This window comes from Mauremys reevesii, linkage group 7 (assembly GCF_016161935.1).
Source record: "Mauremys reevesii isolate NIE-2019 linkage group 7, ASM1616193v1, whole genome shotgun sequence".
NCBI lineage: Eukaryota > Metazoa > Chordata > Testudines > Geoemydidae > Mauremys > Mauremys reevesii.
In genome coordinates, this window is record NC_052629.1 from 51,213,487 (window position 1) to 51,238,636 (window position 25,150).

The 25,150-nt window shown below is 41.4% G+C and overlaps 1 protein-coding gene across 11 annotated transcripts in view; it reads right to left on the reverse strand.

The window, feature by feature from the left end:
• GRID1 (glutamate ionotropic receptor delta type subunit 1) overlaps positions 1-25,150 on the reverse strand; it is an 845,372-nt gene that overhangs the window by 486,777 nt on the left and 333,445 nt on the right. For 6 of the 11 annotated variants that reach the window (XM_039480948.1, XM_039480949.1, XM_039480956.1 and 3 more), the window contains one exon: positions 18,782-19,066. In XM_039480948.1, coding sequence (XP_039336882.1) covers positions 18,782-19,066 — 285 coding nt within the window. Of the gene's footprint in view, positions 1-18,781; positions 19,067-19,529; positions 19,660-25,150 lie in introns of all 11 variants that reach the window. The other 5 variants (XM_039480953.1, XM_039480955.1, XM_039480954.1 and 2 more) reach the window with 1 other exon arrangement.

Below are 25,150 nucleotides of genomic sequence, written 5' to 3' on the forward strand. Positions count from 1 at the left end.
CAGGCAAAACCCACACCTGGGTGCATCACCTTTGAAATGTCAGAATTCAAAGAAATGCCACTACTTTCTTCTGTCACAGCCTAGATGATGCTAGGCAAGATCAGTAGTGAAATGGGTACATTATACTGTCCAAGATAGCAAAAGTATTGCTAGCTACTAAGAAAGGGCCCTCTCATAGGAGAGACTGCAGATTCCTCACAGCCCACTTGCGATGTGACACTGGATGGATGCACTGAGCGTAACTGCCGCTCCAGGGAGAAATTTTAAAAGGCTTACATGGCCAGAGGAAGGAGTGTCTCTGAATACCATTATGAACCCCAGTCCGGGAGATGATGTTGGGTGGGACTACAGTATTGAAAATGTGTCTTTCCCTAATCACTTCTCCACTAAAGAACAATCGGGATTCGGGAGGAATAGTTATCCCCACTTTGAGCAGGGAGCACGTGCCTTACTATGAGCATTAAAGATCCTCATTTTCTATGAATGTAGGGTTAGGAAGATGGTGGGGGGGAGGGGCAGGAAGAGCAGAGAAACTCAATGTCTAGTTCCCCTCTGGCATGGTGGGAAAAACTGTGAAGTTATCCAAAATGTATGCAAGCGAAACTTCACCACACTCTCAGAACTATATGCTTGTAACTTCACCTGAGGAAACATTTGGGGAAATCCAGGCTGACAATAATTACAGGGTGGTGATGTTTGCTTAAAATATATTTATAGGTGGGCTTGCAGGGTTAATCAAACAAGCACAGTAATAATTAGTTGAATAAATTCAACAAATTGCAATCTGCTTTCAAACATACCAAGATCACAGAGAGAAGCTAAAATCACCATCAGTTTTTCAGTCAATTCTAGTAGGGCTGTAAAACGATTAAAAAAATTAATCGCAATTAATCGCGCTATTTAAAAAAGTAATCATGAATAATTGTGCTGTTAAACAATAGAATACCATTTATTTAAATATTTTGGATGTTTTCTGTATTTTCAAATATATTTATTTCAATTACAGACACAGAATACAAAGTGTACAATGTTCACTTTATATTATTTTTATAACAAATATTTGCACTGTAAAAAACAAAAGAAATAGTATTTTTCAATTCACCTAATACAAGTACTGTAGTGCAATCTCTTTATCATGAAAGTTCAACTTACAAATGTAGAATTATGTACCAAAAAACCTGCATTCAAAAATAAAAATGTAAAACTTCAGAGCCTAGAAGTCTGATCGTTCCTACTTCTTGTTCAGCCAATTGCTCAGACCAACAAGTTTGTTTACATTTGCAGAAGATAATGCTCCCTGCTTCTGAAAGTGAAAACAGGCATTCGCATGGCACTCTTGTAGTGGGCATTGCAAGATATTTAAATGCCAGATGAACTAAAGATTCATATGTCCCTTCATGCTTCAACAACCATTCCAGAGGACATGCGTCCATGTTGATAATGGGTTCTGCTCGATAGTGATCCAAAGCAATCCAAAGCTCTTTTAAGACTTTTGAAAACATGCTCCACACCTCAGCCCTCTCAGATTTTGAAAGGCACTTCAGATTCTTAAACCTTGGGTCGAGTGCTGTAGCTATCTTTAGAAATTTCACATTGGTGTCTTCTTTGCATTTTGTCAAATTTGCAGTGAAAGTGTTATTAAAACGAAAACGCAAGCTGGGTCATCAGAGACTGCTATAACATTAAATATATGGCAGAATGTGGCTAAAACAGAGCAGGAGTCATGCAATTCTCCCTCAAGAAGTTCAGTTATGAATTTAATTAACGCATTATTTTTTAAACAAGCGTCATCAGCATGGGAAGCATGTCCTCTGGAACGGTGGCTGAAGCATGAAGAGGCAGATGACTCTTTAGTACATCTGGCACATAAATATCTTGCAACACCAGCTACAACAGTGCCATGTAAACACCTGTTCTCACTTTCAGGCGACATTGTAATTAAGAAGTGGGCAGCATTATCTCCCGTAAATGTAAACAAACTTGTTTCTCTTTGCAATCAGCTGAATAAGAAGCAGGACTTAGTGGACCTGTAGGCTCTAAAGTTTTACATTGTTTTGGTTTTGAGTGTAGTTATGTAACAAAAAAACCCTACATTTGTAAGTTTCACTTTCATGATAAAGAGATTGCACTATGGTACTTGTATGAGGTGAATTGAAAAATACTATTTTTTATCATTTTTACAGTGCAAATATCTGTAATCAAAAATAATAAAGTGAGTATGTATCTTTTGTACTCTGTGTTGTAATTGAAATTGATACATTTGAAAATGTAGAAAAACATCCAAAAATATTTAATATATGTCAATGGGTATTCTATTGTTTAACAGTGCGATGAATCAAAATTAATTTTTTTAATCGCGATTAATTTTTTGAGTTAATTGAGTGAGTTAACTGTGATTGACAACCCTAAATTCTAGTAATCAACCAATGAAAGTGCATTTCAAATGTCCATCTTTCTCTGACTTCCATGTTTTCGCTGCATCAACTCGTGTTTTTCCTATTTCTTTTCTCTACCAGTATTGCTATTAGCAATGCACACAATGTTGTATTAATATTATGATCTATTGTTCTATTTAATTAGAACTAAATCCTGCCTATGCCTTCCCAGGTGCACAAGGTGGAGGGCTGGGGAAGAGATGAACAACCATCTTAGCACTTTGTGTAATGCGGATGTTAGGAAGGTATGGCACACACAGTCATCTAGCACATACGGATGGCTAACGGGACAGGGGATGCACCTTGAACACAACTGTTTGTCTGAGGGGAACTATCTGTGGTTTTCACAAGAGTCTGGTGAATTCATATGCTGCCATCCAGAGGAAGCACAACTGCACACCATTAACATTGAACAAGATGGTTCTAACGTAATGTAGCAATAAAACACACCCTACTGCGCAATCAGCCAGCAGGATTTCTCTCACACTGAAAGTGCCTCACAGAATATCCAGTCATGTGCTTGTGGCACCTTACAGTATCAAGGACTCCTCGTTGTTTTTGCTGATATAGACTAACCCAGCTACCACTCTGAAACCAGTCACGTGCTGATGCTCATACTGCATAAGTTCCTGGGTATATTGCTCTGAGTCGACCTCTAATTACTTGTCCAAAGGAGGAGGATTCATAATTCTACCTGGAATAGAAATAGAGGAGACAGGGCTCTTTTCTTCCAAGATTCCATCATTTGTAGGATTGAAGGTGATAAAGAAGAAGTACAGTATTGGCTCTGATGGGAGCTTACACTTGTCCTTTACAAAGTTCTCCTGCTGTTACAATATAGTTTTTTTGGATGCTAGACTAGAATTTAACTCCAATGTACATTAACGTTTGATGTTGACTAGTAAAATCAATCGGCCAAATCCTGAAGACTTTGCATAATTAAAACTGCTATTGACTTCAGCAAGAGTATAGCCTGTGTAAGGACTGAGTGAAGCCATCAGGACACAGCCCAATATACACTGGAGATTAATAAATTGGGGCCAAATGGACTCTTTACGCAAATCTTTCTATGTATAATAGAAGAGGACTGTTCTGGCCACAGTACACTTCCTCCACCCCCTCACCCTGCACAGATGATCTTCCAATGGAATTCTGTCAGGAGGAGAGTTCTACCAACTTTTGGTGGACAAGCCAAGAATGGCAGAAGGTTAGTCAGGGGAGATGCTTCTCTCCATGGCACCAGGAATGAGTGAAATTCAAGCCAGCAATAATATAGCTCAGAGATGAATTAGCACTCTCTAGGTCCCCACTTCCCAAGTCTGCTATTGCACAGCAGGACAGTAATCTGGCCACAAGCTGTGCAACTCCTATTGCTGAATGGGAGAGGAGGGATTGCAGCCAAGGGGCATCTGTGCAGATTGTTCTTTTTCCTGCATATCTTTGGTGGGCCGGGATGCACCACAGCCTCCAAAAATCTGGGTCTCCATCAGAGGGAATTGTTTAAAGGAAACTCTTGAGAGAGGGAACCTGCCAATGTTCCTCCCTCTCTCTCTCTACCCCACCTCCCTGCCAAGCTCCCCTCCCAACTCAATGTATTTTCTGTAGAAAGGGGTAATCTAGCCCTTCATTACCAAATGGAGAGAGATAACAAAAATAGTATCTCCTGTATCCAAAGGATTCCTTTGTGCTTAATTTTTTCCCAGCAATTAAACTAAACCCATTTACTCATTTCATATGAAAAAAATGCATTGCTTCAGTTTAAACTAATGTTATAATTATAGGATGCATATTAGATCACCCTCCACTGAAACTCAGTCATCCAGCTTGCATTTCAGGGGCTCTAACTTTGGAGCAACAACATTGTGAAGCTCCCCAACCCACACACCCTTTTAAAAACAGCCTCAGTCTAATATTTCTAGTTCTCCTATATAGAGTCTGAAATAATTTATTTTAAGATTCTGCCCCATCATGGACAACACACTTCTGCTTGAAACATTAATGCCAATTTGAAACTCCTGTTTAAGCTTGCAACTGCTAATAATAAAATAAGTAGTCCTCGGCTACTGTACTAAATAGCCGTAGCTACTGGACCATCCTTTTTTCAAAATCATGTAAAGCTCTTACTTACCAACTGTGTGCCTCAAACCGTAGCTACTGGACCATCCTTTAAAAAAAAAAAAAAAAAGGATGGTCCAGTAGCTACGGTTTGAGGCACACAGTTGGTCAGTAAGAGCTTTACATGATTTTGAAAAAAGGATGGTCCAGTAGCTACGGCTATTTAGGACAGTAGCCAAGGACTTGGGAAACCTAGGTTCAAGTCCCTGCTCTACAACTGATGAGCTTGAAGCAAGTAATAAGAATGAATCAGACCAATAGTCAAACTAGCCCAGTATCTCGTCTTCCAGCAGTGACCAATGCCTAATGCTTCAGAGAGAATGAACAGGGCAATTATTGAGTGATCAATCCATACCCCGTCATCCAGTTCCAGCATGTGTCAGAGATTTAGGGACACCCAGAGAATGGACCATCTCGTGTAATATCCATTGATGGACCGATCTAATTCTTTTTTTGAACTCAGTAATCCTTTTGGCTTCACAATATCACCTGTCAATGAGTTCTACAGGTTGACTGTGTGTTGTGTGAAGAAGTACTTCCTTATATTTGTTTTAAACCTGCTGCCTATTAATTTCACTGGATGATCCCTGGAGTAAATAACTCCTTATTCACTTTCTCCACATCATCTATTATTTTATAGACTTTTATCATATCCCCTCCATTTAGTTCTCTCTTTTTCAAGCTGAAAAGTCCTAATCTTTTTCATCTCTCCTCATTTGGAAGCTGTCCCATACCCCTAAGCATTTTTGTTGCCCGTCTCTGTACTTTTTCCAATTCAAATATATCTTTTTTGAGATGGGGCAATGAGAACTGTACACAACATTCAAGGTGTGGGCATACCATAGATTTATATAGTAGCATGATGATATTTTCTGTCTTACTATCTATCCTTTTCCTAATGGTGCCTAATGTCATCGTCGTTTTTGACTGTCACTGCACAGTAAGCGGATGTTTTCGGAGAACTCTCCACAATGACTCCAAGATCTTTCTTGAGTGGTAGCAACTAATTTAGACCTCATCATTGTGTATGTATAATTGGGATTATGTATTCCAATTCAATTACTTTGCATTTATCAACAATTAATTTAATCTGCCATGGTTCCCCAGTCATCCAATCTTCTGAAAATCCTCTGTAACTCTTCAGAGTGTGCTTTGGACTCAACTTTCTTGAGTAATTTTGGAGCATCTACAAACGTTACCACCAACCTCACTGTTTAGCCCTTTTTCCAGATTATTTATGTCACTTAGCCTACCAGAGGTCTCAGCTGCTATTATCCTCAGTTCATGTGGAAATGAGGATAATAGCACTTCCCTATTTCACAGGGGTGGTGTGTTAAAAAGATTCCAAGGTGCTCAGACACTATAGGAGTCATAGAAGCTCCTAAACGTGTTTAATGTCAAGTTTGTGGCATAGTGTTTCATATAAGCATATAAACACCAGCAACCCATAACTCCAACAGCTGTACTAGCTTCTGGAAAGTTCTGGCTGGAGTTCAAGGTTCTGATCTTAACCTATACAAGTCTAGATGGTTTGGGGTCCAATTACCAGAGGCAGTCTCTCCCTGCACCATGCTGACTGAATTGCAAAACAGCAAAAACTTTCAGGTTGGGACTCTCAATATAAATGGAAGCAGAATTCCCTGACTGGAATTCATTTCCCTCCTTGCTCCACATAGCCAGATTTATTAACTTTTTTTGACAATCCTCCTTTGCAAAATCCTCCTTTGCTTGCAGATGTCATTTGCGCAACGCCTAACACAATGGAGTCCTGATTCATGACAAGGGGTGCTAGCTGCAACACAAATACATATTATAAATAATGATCCATTTTTGACCCTTTTCCATTCTCTTTTAGGGTGGATACAAGTTTTTCCTTTTTTTAAATCTTGATACAAAATCCAAAACTTCTTACATTTTCATTGCACAGCTTTCTTACAGCTCCAGTTGTTTTTAAATTGTTGCTATACAGAATTGTTTTACATTTTTAAATCATATGCAGATCACTGCAATGCACATTATTTGAAACTTCCACCTGTCTTTTCAGAATCAACTTTATTACGATTTTACATTTGAAGGTAATTAACACTGTAATTTCCTGGTTCCTGAGTGTTAAGAAAATTGTAATTCTGTCTAATAAAGTTGCAGTTCTGCATGTACAGAGGTAGCATCCCCATCTTTGTGTGTGTATTTATAGTGCATGATGAGAATAAAAATGCCAATGAGTTACGTATGTAAATCTCAACACTGGGATGGGAAAAGTGTATACTTAATGTGCATTCAACATATTTAAGGTCACTTTAGCACTTATAAGTCTATCACCTTGCACACTGGCATTCCATGAACTTGATCCTCAAGGGACAGCCCAATCTTGTCCCCTTCTTGGAGAAGATAAAGACTAATAGTGCTACCCATGCAGCGTGTCCACTCAGATGTGCTCATGGCAGGGGTTCCCGTCATCAGAAAGGGAAGAGGGAAAATGTTTTGAGTTCCTTTGATACCTTGGCATGGGTGGGGGAGGGGATAGTCCCAGGCTGACTGTTAGTCCTCCACCACAGAAAAACACTGACGGAGGCCAGGAAACATGCAGCTTTGTGCTGAGCTTAGACACAGCAAAGAAAAGGGGGGCCATTAGACTGAAGAATCTCATCACAAGCACAAGACAAAGGGTGAGAATGAAGAGGGTGCAGGAGGAGCCATACCACACCTTTTGTCAGCTAAAGACAAAAGACCAAGCAGCGCTCTTCTCCAGCATTCTGGCACAAGTACATTCCCACCTTGGCCAATCCATGTTTTTATGTAGGTGTGTAGGAAGGAGGGTTAATTCCAAGAAACAGCTCTTTCCTGAGTTCCATAGGACTTACTCCAGCCCCACCTACCATGAGCTGCAAGAACCCAGCATAGGGCGGAGTGTATTGCAGATAGAGAAATTATTTATAGAAGTTCCCCACATCATGAAAAGTTGCACAATTGTACTGCATTTTAGAGCCATGGACTGGCACAGCCTGAAAATTTAGCCCAGGCACTGTTGTCCACAGCATCTCAGTTAAGTTCAAATGCAGCAGTGGAGGACAGGGAGCGGTTCATAGTGTGTGGGATATATAACAGATATACCTTGAATGATTAATAACCACTGATTCCTTCTGGCCCTCAAAGAAGTAGAAAAGTTATTCTCCTCTGTTTATCCCAAAATAGGATCCACCTAGGAAGTAAAGACAATAATAAAAATGGTTCACTTTGTTTAAGAACCCATAGATCAGGAGTTCCGCTCCTCGAGAGGAGAAACTAAAATAGGCAAATGAAAGTATTGTTAATCACCTTGGTGAAAATCTCTCAATTTGCCTAAGGATGATACATCTCTTTCTTCCTCACAACCCAGCTAAACAGAACGCCAAGCTACCAAGCAAAGGTGCCAGCCGGGGGCGGGGGGAGGGGGAATGGGGTGGATTGATATAAGGCCACTGATGGTGGATATGGCCAGCAATAAGGGTCCCATGTGGGCCCTGGGTCCTGTACTGTGGGCCCCAAAGATTGGGTACCACCCAGGTGGACCCAGCATGTAGTACATCGGAAAAGGTGAGTGCACCTGGGAGTCACACTACGCTGAGAGAATGGGGAAAAAGGCGGTTCTTCTGCTAAGAAGCCCTCTGAGTCTGAATAAGCTTCTGGAAATGGCAGAGCTGTCAGTGTGGGCAGTACCACAACCAGTGGAGACAGATCACAGCTCAGAAGGAGCAACTCATCCACCAATGTGGGTGGCCGCAGGGTGAGTACAGCAATTTGAAGTGGGGATCAGTGGATCCATTGGACCGCTGTCCAGGGCAGATTCCTTTGTCCACTGAACTGAGGGGTATGTGGAGCAGAGCCTGGAGAATTCTGCCATGAATGAGGATCACGCACTGGCAGGCTATCATGACCCTCAGTTATCACGGGAGCTGTCAGTGCCAGCAAGTCTTGCTTCTGCTTCACCTTGCCCCTGTGTAAGGAGGTGGCCCTGTGGGGTCATCACATGACATCTCACCTGACTGAACCTGGGTCAGAGAGGGAGACCGATGTGTCACATCGGTCTGCGACAGAGACCTGCTGTGGTGTTTGTGAGAATGCTTGCAGCTCTTGTGTTCCTACTCAAGTCTCTGCGGTACCAATGGATCGGGCATGAAGCTGAGGGCAGAGCACTAACCACCGGTGAGTGGCAGTGCACTGTCGGTATCAATGGTCTGGGATCAGACTCCGCACAAGGCCAGAGTGCCTCCGCCATGAGGAACTTGCTGAGTCACAGAAGTGGAGTGCTTTGGGTCCCTTCACAGGAAGGACTTGCTGATATCGCAGAGGTCGACAAGGTGCGTCTCACCTAGGCAGTAGAAACAACACGTGTGCTTGTCATTCATGGAGAATGAGCGAGAGCATAAGGCACAGTTCTTGAACCCCAGGATGAAGGGCATAATCCCCTGAAGAGGTCAGGGGAGGCCCTGCATGGGTCTATTATATACAGTAACTTATTTGCAGAAGTAAGAAGAAGAAGCAGAACTAAATAACTGTCTATAACTATCTATCTTTCTCATAGCGGCTATGAGCACCAAGAGAGGATTCTGATGCCAACCGTGCGGTAAGAAGGAACTGAGGGTGTGTTGCCCCACACTCTCTCTCATAGCCTCACATGGGGCATGTGGCAATGTAAGATAACCATGAGTCAATGGACTCTGCAGCTGAAAAACTTCCGGCTCCGGTACATGCGCACCCACATTTGGAATACATATAAGGACCATCACTTAAGGAACTCCTCCTCCTCCCCATCCCAGAGCTAAGAGGATAAGATGTGAGATTTCATTTCAAAGATTGTATTTCCCCTTTTATTTCTTTTGTACAAACAATTGTAGGTTATCTTGCTTAAGCCTACGCTCTCTAGTGAGACCTCAACCATCATATTTTAGATGTTTAACTCCTTTCTAAGACCAAGCAAACTGGCCTAAGAAAGTGGTTTTCAACCTGTGGGTCCACAGACTAAGATTTCCAAAGGGGTCTGCACTCCATTTTTAAGGATCTGCAAATGAAAAAAGGTTGAAAAGGCTAGCCCTGTTCTTCCTTCTCTCCGCTTTCCATTGCCTTCCTGTACCTCTTATCAGACCCCTTTTGATGGGGTAATTGGTTCAGCCGGCTAGGCTGACTAATTACCCCCATCAGTTTTCTCCAGGGGAACTAATTAATATCTGAGTGATCAGGGTACAGGCTCACCTGTTTGCACCCTGCACTCTGTCACTCTGCACTCTTGCATCCGAAGAAGTGGGTATTCACCCACGAAAGCTCATGCTGCAATACGTCTGTTAGTCTATAAGGTGCCACAGGATTCTTTGTTGTCTGTCACAGGTGTATTTACAGGAGTGTCAGATGTAGGAGACGGGACATAACTGTCCCACCCTGGTTGGCACTGGTGAGGCCTCAGCTGGAGTATTGTATATAGTTCTGGGTGCCACACTTAAGGAAAATGTGGACTAGTTGGAGATAGTCAAGCAGAAAGAAACAAAAATTATGAAAGTTTTAGGAAACCTTAGAAAATCTAGATATGATTAGCCTTAAGAAAAGAAGATTGGGATGGGGGTGAACCTAATAACAGACTTCAGATACGGTAAGTGCTGTTAGAGGATGGTGATCAATTGTTCTCCCTGTCTGTAAGGCTAGTTAAGCACTGGAATAGCCTTCCAACACAAGTTGTGGCATCCCGGTCATTGGAGGCTTTTAAGAACAGGTTGGACAAACACCTGTCAGTGATAGTCTAGGTTTACTTGGTCCTGGCTCAGCACAGGGGATTGGGCTAGATGACCTTTTAAGTACTCTTTGAGCCCTATGTTTCTATGCTGCTGCTTCTGGCAGGGTCCAGTAGTTAATGCTTTAGTGAAAGAAGTAACCTCCACCAACTTCTCACCTGGCCAGGTATGCAATGCCACACATGGAAAGATAATTCCTTCTGATTTCTAATACCTGTTCATAATTAAATGAATGTTTATATTACTTAAGAATGTACTACTAAAAATTTACAAGTAATAGTATGAAATGACATTTTATTTAATTAAATTCAGTGTTATGTATTGCAATGCATTACTAAATAAAAAAATACCAACAGAAATGACAAAAATCCACGCTTAATTTACATAACCCAGTTACATTAACTGCTGTCACAATCAGAAAAGTGACTTAGAGAATAAATGCAGAAACACAAAATACCATTTCTTCAATGGCTTCCATATCAAATTTGCTCAATTTAGAAGTCAAAAGGTTAATTTTTTTCTCTGTCAGTATTACAAACTCAGCGTGAGATCTGAAGGGTTAAAAAAAAACAAGCTCTGTTCTGTCTGCTCCTGACATCTTCAGCAGTAATAACAGGGATTTGTAAACACAATTGGCTAACAACTTAATGGATAATTAGAGCTGTGAGATTTTTTTTGGCCTTTTTGACGGGCAGGGGATAAAAATACTGATTTGTTTTGACAAGCATTTTGCTGGATTGTTTCAGTCAAAAAAGGTAAATTCAGAAAATAAATTGAAAAGTTTTGATTTTTCAGTGCAAAATGACTCGTGAAATTCCCTTCAATTCCATTTTAGAAACATTAAAAATGCTGGAAAATCAAACTGAAATACTTAATTTTGAGACAAAATGTTTATTTTCACCCATATGATTTTCCCCCACCCTTTCAGTTCAAAGACTTCACAAATTTTGTTTTGGGTTGACCTGAAAGGATTTTCCCTTCCATATTTTTCAGAACTGCCAGCAAACCAAAAAAAAAGTAATTTATTCACACAGTTCTGATGATGATGAAGGAGGCAGAATAAAAACCAGCTCATCCTTAACTCTGATCGGTATATAAATCAGCCAGGAGTCGAAGACACAAAGTGAAACGGGTATGTTTAAAGTGCCATTTTTTAATCTATAAAAGAAATGTTCCTCCCCTACACTCCCTGGAACAGAGGAGAGTCTATGCTGCATATCTCAGCTAGGGAGGCGCGAAAGGCAGAGCAGCACCTACATGGAGTTTCCATGGGATTCTGGCTCCACAGCTAGGGAATAAGGCTGGGTTCTGCTAGGTTTTCAATTCCCTTCACCTGGAGGGAAACTAACAACTGTAAGATTCAGAGTCTGCAATGGTTTCTTCTAACTCTACTTACATAGTGAGACAGCAGCAGTCGTGAAAGCCAATGGCAGCAGGCTCTGGCCTACAATGGATCCCCTAGAGCTGGAACTAAGGATTGAAAATTATGTTCCTCTTTCATGGGGGAGGTAAATCTGACCCACCTCAAAAGAATTCTAAAGGCACTTAGTAAATGGAAAGTCAATTAGTTTCCAATCCTTTATGGAGGAATAATTTTCATAGAGGGAAGTTGGCACATAGTTGCTAGAGTGGGCTGAATTTTTCCTATGAAAAAAAGTTAATATTTGTCCAATTTTTTTTCCAAAACAAAAAAGGTTGTTTCTTTTTTAATTTTCCAAAATTTTCTCCCATTTTTCAGAAAACTCCTTTTTGCCCCCTTTCAAAAACACACCCACATGCAATTTTTAGTCCATGAACATTTTAGAAAAATGTGTGCATGCACATTCCTTTTGAAAATGTTCATAGAAAATAATTGCCATTTTCCAGTCTGCTGTATTAGTCACTTTTTTGGCACACAGAATTAAGAGCCAAGTACTGCAGCCCTCTTTTACATGAGTAGTGCCGGCACAGTGGCAATTTCGGGCCCTAAATGAGTAATTGTTTTGCTTGAATGTGTTTGTGTATGGAAATATAGAGATCTTAAGATGAAACCACAGCACAAGAGAGAAATGTTTTCCAATCATAAGACTAACCTAAAAACACAACTATTACTCATCATCTCTTGGGAAACAGAATGACTTTGTATTCCCCACAGCCAAGCAGATTCTTCTCAGTTATATTTAGTATATATTAAAGGTGGTGTTTGGTCAATCAGTGGTGTATTGGCAGTACAGCATGTAGACCCAATCCTGCACTCTATATTTAGGAAAACACTCCATTGGCTGCCACTTTCCCACCCAGTGACAGTACTTTTTTATGGCAGTTATAGCACTGTTCATCTGCTCTTGCTCACGTTGATTAGTGTCAAATCTCCCCTTATTGCATGCATCCTCTGTGCTCGCTACCCCGCCAACTTTGGTATCAGCCAATTTGATTATTGATGAATCTACACCAGTAAAACCCACGAAACAAAAAGCAAACAAAATAGACTTGCTAGCAAATTTCTTGCAGGCATACAAAGCAGCCCAGAATACAATCCGAACACAGTGACCTATGAAACTGGAGTGTTCCAACATGCCACGATCGCCTTTTATTCCTACTGCAGATTTTTCCATTGAGATAGCAACTCCACAGATCACAGTAGGAGAACCACTAACATGCTTAATGCAGACACCATTTTTTCATAAATTAAAGCCAATTACAGTCATTAATCTTGGTCTTCTAAAAATCATCCTAAAAAATGTGTCCGCTTAATATGACCATGGTTCCTTGGGTAAATGAATCTGGTTATAATTAGATTATTGCCAATTAATACTTTATAGTTCTACAGCACCTTTCCCCTGAGGGCCTCAAAGTGAATTTCAAATACTAGTTAAGTCTCAACCTCCCTGTGAGGAAGAATTTTGGGGTTTTTTTAAACCCATTTTACAGACAGGGAAACTAAAGCAAACAGAGATTGCATGCCCTTCCTGAGAGAACTGAGCAAGGAAGTGGCAGAGCTAGGGCTAGAATTTACACTATCACCTATGCTCAGACTGCTCAGCCACACTCCAGAAGTTCAGACTATGAAGAGACTTAATTTAGTTTTCTTATTAAGCTATCAAACACAGTGCACCAATTTCCGTACCTAGCTCTGCAGGCACAACTCCCACTGGTATCAATGAGGAGTAGCATGTGCACATTCTACTCTGTTTGCCCCTCTTTTCTTCTTTTTATGCACACGCGGCTGCAGCAAATGCAGCTTTTCTAGTTCTCAGTGCCTCTTCTGAAACGACACACTTCTTATGCACGAGAAAAGTACCATTAAAAGTGGGGGTTAGCAGAGTCATAAAATACATTATCTATAGAGAAAACATGAATCCCCCATGTTCCTTCCACAAATGTACAAAAGCTATATGGAGACATGCCAGTTGATCTTTTCTTCATCAGTATGACCCAGTAGAAGAATGTTGTATCATTGAGAAAAGGTTTTATGTCTCAACCTTCAAGATGGAGGTCTTTGAAAGGTCCCTTCACTACATTAAAAGAGGCTATTACTCATTTCTTCCCCGCAAAAATGGCAAAATTTAAAAGCTCCAGTTTCAACACAGCCTGAATATCACAAATTGAACCAGGCTTTTGCCTTTTCTATTTAGCAATTTTTCTCTCTAGTTGCTAGGTTCACTCCTATCTTTCCATTTCATGTCAAGTTTAAAAATATGATTTTGGGGCATTCTACCAAAAAGGAACATCTTGCACTCTGCAAAGTTTGTGCATAGAAATTTCTCTCTCTAAAGTTTGTGCCAAAAATGTCAAACAAGCCATGTTTCATCCTAGCCACAGCTCTGTAAGAGAGTCCTGTTGAGGTAAGGGCAAACATTTGACTTGCCAGGTGTACACATTTGCCATGTCAATTTTATATTAGATTATTTTTGGTCGCGATCAATGCAAAGAGTGTGTGATGGGGAAGACAATCAATATGTAAACAGACTTCAGCTTTAAGTTCTCCATGAGGTTATAAACAAAGGTTTTGTTTTTTTAATTATGCAAGATTCCTTGACAACATTATTTTGTCCTTAGAAAATCTGACTGTTTCTAGGAGGATGACATGCAGAGTCTAGTTGGTTTTACAGATGGATAAGTGAAAAATATTAATTCAGGGAAAAGTTATGATTTCCAAACACTGCATAGATGAGGACTGTTTACTGGAATCAATCACACATGCCTAGTGCTGTAAACCCTCCTTGATCATAAGGACATGTTCTCCAAGTGACCTGCATCCTCACTGTCAGTCCCTTACTCAAAAGTCAAATCAGGAACGCTGAGCTGGGAAGTCAGTCAGCTGGAAGTGCAAAAGCACAGGTCTGGTGAGAAACTAAGCAGATGGCAGAGGAGCCAATATTAGGTGCATAGCAGTCAGTCTTTAGTTTCTCCATGTAATTTCCTGCCAACTAAGTTAGCAACTACATGTCCACAGACTTTCTCCCACCTCCCTTTCCCAGCAAATACCTACTGGTATCTTAAAAAAAATAAATCCCTATCTGCCTCTCTCCCCCCTACACACACACACACACACAAATCCTCCTGTACCAGATTTTCTGGTGTGCTCTGTTTAATTTTTTTGTGCAGAGTGAAGGCAGTGGAAACCTGTCAGAACTCCCCAGCTGAGTATGCCTCCAGCATGAGGGAGTGTCAAGCAGGCCTGGAACTGGCTCCTACTCTTCCTTTCTCTCCACCCCTCTGTGCAGGGAGCATAACAGGGACAACCAGGAGTGTACAGGAGAAGAGATAGAAAGCAAAGCACAATCCTCAGCTAACATATGGGAACCAAAGCCAGCTGGTGCATTTATAGCAGCTCATGGGATGCTGTACACTGCACTGAAGATGCCGCAGAGATGTGGCCCCCTATATTTGTGGAGGTGGTTCACTGAGATACATTGCAGTGAATCACAATAACACAAAACTGTTTCCACTGAACATAGAGATGGCGAAAATGGAATTATCGAGTTCAGAGAAACACATTCCCAAGAAAGTTTACCACTACAACTAGTATCAAGTTGATGCATTAGAAAGAGACACAAAAATCCAAATTTAATGATGACCCTCTTTCCGGATTTCACACTGGTGGGGAGGAATAAAGGAAAACAAAGATAGAAAAGGTGACTGGATTTACTCTCAACTCTTACTGTATATACTCGATCATAAGCCAGTTCATTTATAAGCTGACCCCCCTACCGCCCGAAGATGGATAAGTAAAAATTAAAAATTGTAATGATCCATTCATAAGCCGACCCTGTAATTCAGGGGTCAGCAAACTTTGGCTCCTGGGCCATGAGGATAAGCCACTGGTGGGCCGAGATGGTTTGTTTACCTCAAGCATCCGCAGGCACGGAGGTAAACCCAAGTAAACAAAGTGTCCCGGTGTGCCAGCTGCTTACTCTGATGGGTGGGGATGGCAACTGGTGGGGAATTTTTTTTTGAGGGGGGGAGAAGCTGGGGGTGAGGGGAGTAATCCCTGTGACCACCCCCCACATGACCCCACCCCTAGCCCCGGACCCCCACTCTCTCCCCATCCCATCCCTTCCCACCTTATCTGGGGACGATGTTTCTGGCCTGGCTGGAGCTGCTCTGGCAGGCTGGGCAGCACGGCTGCAGCCTACTCTGGCGGGCCAGACCGGGCAGCGTGACTGCAGCGTGCTCCGGCGCCCAGGCAGCACGGCCACAGCCTGCTCTGGGGGGCGGGACTGAGCAGCACGGCTGCAGCCTGCCAGCCCTGGAGCTGCAGCTGCTTTGGAGGCTGTGAGGAGAGCAGCATGGCCAGAAGCGGAGAGACTCTGGCCCCGCCTCTTCCCTTCTGGCTCTGCTGCCTCTCGTTGCTCCCTCGGTTTGGGGGAGTGATTGTGTCCTACCTCTCCCTCTCTATACCCATTCATAAGCTGACCCCCTTCTCTGGTGCTTCCCTTTTTTACTAAAAAAAAATCAGCTTATGAATGAGTATATACGGTACTTCCAATTTCTTCACATTGGCTGATGTTACATTGTAATATTAATTTAATGTCATGTATTCCTGAATGCTAAGTTTAAACTTACAGAATCATTATGGAAGTCTCTAAAAGTGTATGTTATTTACTCCGGAATCATATGAATATTAGTCTCAAGAAAGCACAGTATTCAGTTTGAGGAAAAACAACTCCACAATTTGCTCATTTCTACCAAGTCATGCATAGAATATTTTTCCCCCAAAGATGGCAATGACTGACCCAGATGTTCCCGTCTCTCTGCATGTTTGGAAGCGAACAAACACCTGTGCAAATGGACAATGAGGACAAAGTGGAGGGGAGAAGCAGAGTTCCCCTGAACCCACATTAGCCCTTCTGTATGGAGTACTGGGTATCAGTGATTCCAGGTATAAAGGAGTAATGAGCACCCATAGGAAGGAACAGAGGGGAATTATGTATTATGAAACATGCTCCCCTTGGAAAGAGGCTTGAAGTCTGTGCCAATTGATACCCAACAGCAGTGCTTCTCCAACGAGTACTACCTCCCCAACTGAGGGCCAGATAATAATCTTAATCATATCGAATAGTATCTTACACCATGTACCTTACTTCTAGAACAAGATACTATTCAATGTCAGTAAGGGTACCACAGTTAGGCACTGAGATATTAATTCCTTACAGAGAAAGGCAATGGAACATAACCATAGTACTGAAATCAGTGGTAGCGTAGCTCAATAACGAGTCTTGCTACCAGGAGAAGGGGTTGCTGGTGCAATGTGTGCAGGATTATCTGTGGTGTGGTTGGGGCCAGGGATCCTGAAGATTTTGGACTGTCCTCCCTGCAGATTCCTGACCTGAGCAGCCCTATCCTTTGCAAATTTGCTGGGTTACAAACGTTGCCCTAATTTTAAGGCACAAAGGGAGATTAACCATAAGTGATATTTGCAAGATATTTTGCGGGTATGGAAATAAACGCTCAAGTAATCTTACCTTCTGCAAGCCAAATATTTTGCTGCATAGTAATTCTGAGAACAGAAGCCATTCACCTAGTACACTGTATTTCAGCTCTTTCAAGAGAGATATTGCCAAATATATTGTATATAGGACAAGGAATCAAAGTTTGGTCAAGTAAGGCCTGCAGGATTGGGCCTTTGGTTTTTTTTTTACCCTACAGATCATCTAAGTTCAGAAGTATAATGTAAATCTGTATACTGAATCCACCCCTAAGACATTTCTACAGAACTGATACTGCTTTGGAGCTCTAGATTGAATTTCTGAACAAAATCAGCAGCAGCTGTTCCTTTAGAAATGGGTGAACCTTCCTCACAAATGGTTTTTGGGGGCAGTTCCCAGGATTTGCAAAACTAGCCTGAGCTCAGAAACCTTTTTAAACATAAATCTAAATTTAAACCCTTTATTTTTACCAAGAGTGATTCCTTTTAAATTAAATTAAAAAAACTGTGTTTTCCCCAGCTAGCTAAAAGGAAGCTTGTGCTGTGTAGTAGGAATAGAACAAGAAAGCTCTGCTGTTGTAAGTGGACTCACTATACAGTATACCATATAGCTCTAATACAGTTTACCGCTACAAAATTTCTCTTTCCCTCTCCTTATTTCCCATCCCTCCTCCCCACTCCCCCCCACACACTTTCCATATTAAGGCACAAAATCAAAATTGTGCAAGTCAAACTTCAAACAAAAATGCTTGCAGGGGGTTGAAATCAGGCAGAACAAGTCTGCTGATCCCTATTCAAGAGACCAAATCACAAGCTGATGGCAGTGAATACAATAACAGTTTTAAAAAATGGAGCCATAGTTTCATCACTGGAATGCAAAAAATAATAAACTTAGATTTTTATCTTTGCAATGTGAGAGTTCAGCAACACATAGATTAATTTATTTCGACTTTGGAATACCTAATTCACTCAAGCTAAGATTTCTGTTTCCCAAGTTTCAGCCCAGAGTAAAATTTTGCTGACAGACATATAACTCATATCAGACACAGGGGAAATGCTAACTCTAACCTTTACTATAAATGTCATGAAATGTACCACTGTGATACATGCTCCAAACAGAGAATTGTGGAGGGAACCATATAGAGAAGTTAGTAATAGAAATTTTGAAAATTAATTTTTAAAGAGAACTGTGCTCAGCTTTGACAGGAAGCATATTACAAAGGATTGATGTAGAGTTCTTCTTGTACTCCATTGTATACCCATATGAACACTGCCAATCAATGTCAACAGCTTATTAATATTTTACTGAAAACCTGTAAGATGAGTCAAACTTCAGCTATCTTGATAGGGTGTTACTAAGCAACTTTGCTGCCTGTCTGAGAATTAGTTTTCACAGCATTGTTTCACTCAAAACTACACATCTATGTCCATTCAAAACATTTTCCTCATAACCTGCAACAAGCCTAAACAACTCTTTCCCAAAACTGTATGTCTGCACTGCCTTTTCCAGCTAAACACAAGAGACACACTGTGGTGTGTCTGAAATGATGCATTGCACTCACCATAATCACTGTCATAAAATACTATGAATTTTTGCCATCGAAGTTCGGTGACGAGTTTCAGCATAACATCATTGAGACGGACAGGCGGTCTGGCTGCTAGTGTATATTCTTCCTCCTCAAGACTAGGATTTAGGTGGCAAGCAGTGCGCGGGGAGCCTCCTGAGTTGCGCTGTACAAAGAGGTGTGGGATGTGCATGGCATCTGTCAGGGACTGCAGGGCATTGGCTGAGGCACAACCAGTGGATGTCACTAAGGCTAAGATTCCCAGGGTCATCAGGTCACAGGCTGAGGAAAATGAAGGAAAAAACAGGGTTAGAGCAAGTTCAAAACTCCTTTGGTCTAGCTAAGCACTACAGACAACAAGGTAGATACAATTTCTGCCCTGAAGTGCCGGACATGCTGTGGTTAGTTATACTACAGTTATGCTACATTGCTCCAACTGAGAGCAAGACCCCATGGAGTTAGGTACTGTACATACACAGTCAGAAGCAGTTCCTGCACCAAAGAGCTTACAATCTAGGGTGACCAGACATCCGGATATTACCAGGGTGGTCCAGATATTAGGGGTTTTGTCTTATATACACAACTATACCACCACCCTGATGGTATAAAAGTGTCCCAATTTTTCATACTTGCCATCTGGTCACCCTATTACAATCTAAGTTGGGGAAACAGACCAAAGGGGGGGGGGGAGGACAATGTCTCAATTTTTCAGATGGAAAATGGAGGCAAAGATTAAACAACTTGCCTCAGGTTATACAGGAAGTCTGTGACTGAGACAGGAAGTGGACTCAGATCTGCCGAGTCCCAGTCCAGTGCCTTAGCCACAAAACCATCCTTCATCTGATGTGTATTGCAGAGATCAAAATGTTGGGGCCCTAAAGAGAGAGATTTCAGTCTCAAGCATTTGGTTTATACAAAGTTTTGAAGGATTTTTAAACTTACAAAAAAAAAGTGCATCTTTTTAACCAAGAAGCCTCTCTAAGTATGTTTTAAAATGAAGGGAAAAGCATGAATGACTAAGCATTTATTAACACTGTAAAGCTGTCTTTAAAAAAATCTGGAAGAGCAGCTGCAATTTAAAAGCAAATTTAAAACCATCTGCCACTGAAACGGAGTGTCACACAAATTCTAAATACATACAGTGTTAGCTATAAAACCTAGCCCTTGGATCTCCAATTTAGCAAACTATTATTTTGTTTAAAAGTGCAACTGACACATCTGTTATTTTTTTCCATACACGAAGAACAACCATGTACTTTCAGTCTAAGTTACTTTTAGTTTAGATTATGGGAAAGAACAAGAAAGGATCACAGTAAAGTTTCCATGAGAGAGCAGTGTCGCTGTAACCTACCAGTCTGTGTTATGCAATCCCACCCCGACCCCATGCCCAGTTTACAGAAGAATCTGTTATACCTCCCACCCACCTCCCAGCTAAAGCACCAAGTGCTTTAGCTAGGGCTATAAAGAGCCATGCTTTCAGCTCTAAAGGTCCCTAGTGCAATCTGCAGCACCTGTCCCAGGTAATTATATAGCCCCCATTGCTACAGTGTCTGAGCATCACACACTCTTTAATGCATTTATCCTCACAACAGGCCTTTGAGGTAAGGAAGTACCATTCTTCCCATTTGACAGCTGGGGAACTGAGGCATGGAGTAAGTGATTTGTCCCACAAGAAGCCTGTGGCAGAGCAAGGAACTGAGCCACATCTCATATCCTCGGTTAGTGCCCTAATCATTGCACCATCACCTTCCTCTATAAGATAGTACCTATCACGTAAATGGGGAGTTTCCTTTGTCCACAGGAAATATGCAACCTATTGGTCAATGCATGGTGTGTCCTCACTGCACCTGATCCACAGAGGAAGTGTGGTAATTACAGCTATCAGCTCTTGAGTCTGAGCTGTAGACTCATGCTTTTAGCTCTGGTGGCCCCTCATTCAATCCCCGGTCTGCAGAAAGGAGGCCCCTAGAAATGGAGAGGTGCAGTACAAATAGTACAACACTCAAACAACTGCAAACACTACAATTTCTAATCTGTCATATTCATTATTCAAGCAGGCGGAAAGTAGCAACAAAAATCAGATCTGGATTTTGAACAAAGAAGTTACAGAGTTTAAATCCAGAACAGAGTCCATTATAAAGACACTCTCCTTCTCTCCCTCATATCCTCCTATGCCCGTCCCTCTCCCAAAAAAGTTCTGTATTTTGAAGCAGTATGTTTCCAATATTTTCTGCTCTAATCTTACAACAAAAACAGCATTCTTGTGCTAATTCTGTGTGACCACTTTGGTCTTGGGTGGAACCAGAAAGTTCGAAGAGTTGGAAAAGTGAACGAAAAGAAATTAGGGATCCATTGAAAACACTCCAAATATGCCAGATCCAGCCAATTGGATTCTCAGAAGCAGAGGACCTCTACAGGTCACTGGTAATTACATACCATACATATTTTTGACACAACCAGTTAACTATTCCACAGAAGGTCCTTTTAAAAAAAAAAAAGCACAGAAAACACACTGATTTCACTTTGACATCGGATGTACATTCCACGTACAGTGAAGTATGCTCAGCAAGTAAACTAATCAAACAGTGAAAAGGTGAAGTGCTTTTAAAACCATTCCCTTGATGGTCCTTACAATAAATGTGTCATCTGCATTATCTAAATTTACTCCATGTTAATTATAATTATATAAAATTGTTGGGTTTTACCTCCCTCTGGGAGCTGACCTGATTCAAAAGCAGAGAAGCATTGCATTGCCAAACAGGAGACCTAGGTTTGGTAACAGATTTGATTTCCCAGGCCAGTTGCCAGAGAAAGCGGGACATGTCACATAGGTCATTTAATTAGTCACAGTAGGGGAGGGAATAGGGAAGAAAGAAGTGGGGACAGAGGAAAGAGACTAGCCCAGCTGAGACAAACTCCTGGAGGGATCACCTACCCGGTGAGCTTTGGTGTCATCTAAGGTGAGAACAACATGCCTGGATCCTACTTGTAAAAGTAGCCAGAGGAAAAGCAAAACCTTTTCCTAACAGTGTGCATTGTGGGACACATCATGGCTCAGAGATAGGTAATGAGTTATAGAAGCAATCAACTGTGGAAAATTTGACCTATGTCAGAAGCAATAGGAAATTCTTACCATTTCACTGTTGCTTGGTGATCTAAGTGAAATGAGAAGGCGTCCTCAGTATAGCTCAGACTCAGACTTTAAGGTCAGAATAGCTGCTAATAATGGGAAAATATCCATGTAACAAAAGATAACCTCATTCAGTAGCTGGCATTAACCGCTAACTGCTCCCTTGTTGGCAGCTAAGAGTACAGCGATTCAGTGGATTGTGGAAACAGGGCCCTCTGATCTCTCAGGATACCCTGAGCACATGGATAATGCAGTGTGTGGTTGGGGGATTTTGACCTGATGCTGTACCGTTCATATCGACTGGCTAAGTAGAAGAATTCAGTATAGAGGACTGTTAATTTCGTAGCTTTCACAAGTGCTAAAACATTTCTAATTTCATTCTATTCCACATTTACAGTCTGAAATAGTATAATCAGAGCAACACAAAAATGGGGGAGAACTCTAAGCAATTTGAATTCACATTGTATTAGTCACGCCCTTCTTACTACAAAGTTTGTGTAACGTGAAACAAAGCAGTTGATTTTTTTCTAAATAGAAAGCCTCTACTGCAGGGGTCCCCAACGCGGTGCCCGCAGGTGCCATGGGGTCCGTGGGGGCATCTAAATGCGCCTGCATCCTGGCCGGCGGTCGAGCATCCGCCAAAATGCAGCCAAAATTCGGCGGCATTTCGGCAGCGACTCCTCTGGATGACACCGCTTGCTGCCGACAAGTGGAGAAAGTGGATAAGGAAAAGTTATTTACTTATTCCCATAATACAAGAACTAGGGGTCACCAAATGAAATTAATAGGCAGCAGTTTTAAAACAAATAAAAGGAAGTTCTTCACGCAGCGCACAGTCAACTTGTGGAACTCCTTACCTGAGGAGGTTGTGAAGGCTAGGACTATAACAGCATTTAAAAGAGAACTGGATAAATTCCTGGTGGTTAAGTCCATAAATAGCTATTAGCCAGGATGAGTAAGGAATGGTGTCCCTAGCCTCTGTTTGTCAGAGGATGGAGATGGATGGCAGGAGAGAGATCACTTGATCATTGCCTGTCAGGTTCACTCCCTCTGGGGCACCTGGCATTGGCCACTGTCGGTAGACAGATACTGGGCTAGATGGACCTTTGGTCTGACCCGGTAGGCTGTTCTTATGTTCTTATGACAAGTGACGTCATCCAGAGGCGTCGCCGCCGAAATGCCACCGAATTTTGGCAGCATTTCGGCGGATGCTCGACTGCCACCACGGTCCTTCGTCTGGCACCCGCCAGACAAAAAAGGTTGGGGACCACTGCTCTACTGTATAAATTACAATACGGTAGGGTCCAAAGAGTTCAACCAACTTCACAACACTGACAATCCTGTTAGGATTTAGTATATTAAGAACAAATGCATCGCCATCCGTCTGTATGCATCAGAGAATAACTCTGAAAGTATAATACAGAATCCAGTTCAGTTTTACTTAATATCTCCCTCATTCATGAGGCATCCTTAAAGTGGTTTAAAGCAAAGTAATGACCAAGAATAATAAGAAATCTGAAAGCAACTTTGGGGACATTTGTCAGGATCCCTCTCTCCCCTCTTCTTCCCAGCTGTTGCTGTGGTATGAGAAGAGATTTGTTAATTTTCTATTATATTTTTTTCTGATATTGGCAGGGGGTGCTATCTACTGGTTAGAGCATGATTGGGACTCATGGATCCTGGTTTGCACAGAGTTCAGTTGCTACCTCATTATATGACCTTGAGTAAATCACAACCTCTCTGTACCTCACCCACATATAAAATACTAAAAATGCTTTGCACATGATTGGTGCTTTTCATTTGAAGATGTCAATGTGCTTTACAAAGGGTGATAGTTTGCTTATCTGTAAAATGGAAAACAAGATGATGTGATTTTAAGGGAATAGCTCAAGATCACACAATGACTCACTAGTATAGGGGAGAAGAGAATCCAGGACTCCTGATCCTCATTCCTCTTCTCTAACTATTAGACTCCAGTACTTCTCACTGCTTCATCTAAGACTGTTACAATAGCATCTGCCTACCTCACAGGGGTATTGTGAGGTTTCATCAAGCAATGCTTTTAAAATCTTGAGATCCACAGCTGAAAAACAGAATATTTTAAATGGCCTGCCCTCAGGGTTTCACTGATTAACAAACAGTAAGATGTATTAGTTTAACTGTATTGCCTTCATCACTGATGGTCCATGTTTTACAGAAGATCTCTCATCCCACAAACCACTAGGCAGGACTCCCGCAGTTGATTAGCTGATGGCAACATGAACCCACTATTGCCATCATTTCTAAAGGACAATAATGTATACAATAGATCTAAGTGAAATCTTTTTTCTAGATTCTTATTGGCCTACCTTTGCCTCTGATCACAGATCTGTCATCCTCCTACATACTGTTAATGAGGCTTTCAAAACTATTGATCACTCTATAGTCTTCATGTGCCTTGAGCAAGAAGCATCTCCCACAATTTCTTTTGAATTCTGCTTTCATAAGCTCTCCTTGTTATTTCTGAAGGAGGATTTTCGTCTTTCTAACATCTCCTCCATTACTGAGTACCTCAAGGCCCTATCATTGGCCATGTTCTCCATCCATCTTCTCTGTCTAGGACATTTCATTTCTGGCTTCTATCCTGGATACCGTCACTTTCTGTCACTTCTAACTCTTCTTGATCTATTTTGACTGTTTGGTCCTGGCTACAGTATACCACAACTTTTCACTACTTCATTGACCTACTCCATAATCACACTCCAGTCAGACTATAAGTTAGCTTGGAAGTCCAGATATTTTGCAGTCATTCTCTATCTTACACATACATTTTACTACCACATTTCCCTGTCAGTAGATCTGCTGAGGCTTATGATTATTTAAGGAATAATGTAAGAATTATTCTTTATCTTGACTCTAACATCTATTTACTATTCATTTAATCACTACTGCTATTCCTTTCTGGATTTCCATCTTATTTCTAAAGACAAGTACAAGCTGTAAAGTTTGAATTTGGAACTAATTTCCCCCAAAGCTCAGGGATGTTTGGATTCTGGAGTTTGGCTCAGGCCCATCTCTAACTAAATCCTTAACTCTCTAAACTTCAGGGAGTTTATATACTGGAGGTAGACTAATATCTTGCTCCAGAAAACAGAGGCATATCACCAACTTCCAGTCTCCCTTCTACTCGTTTCCAATTCATTTCAGAATATAATTGAAAAATTGCTCGTGTTGCCACAATTTTCAATAAACTTGCT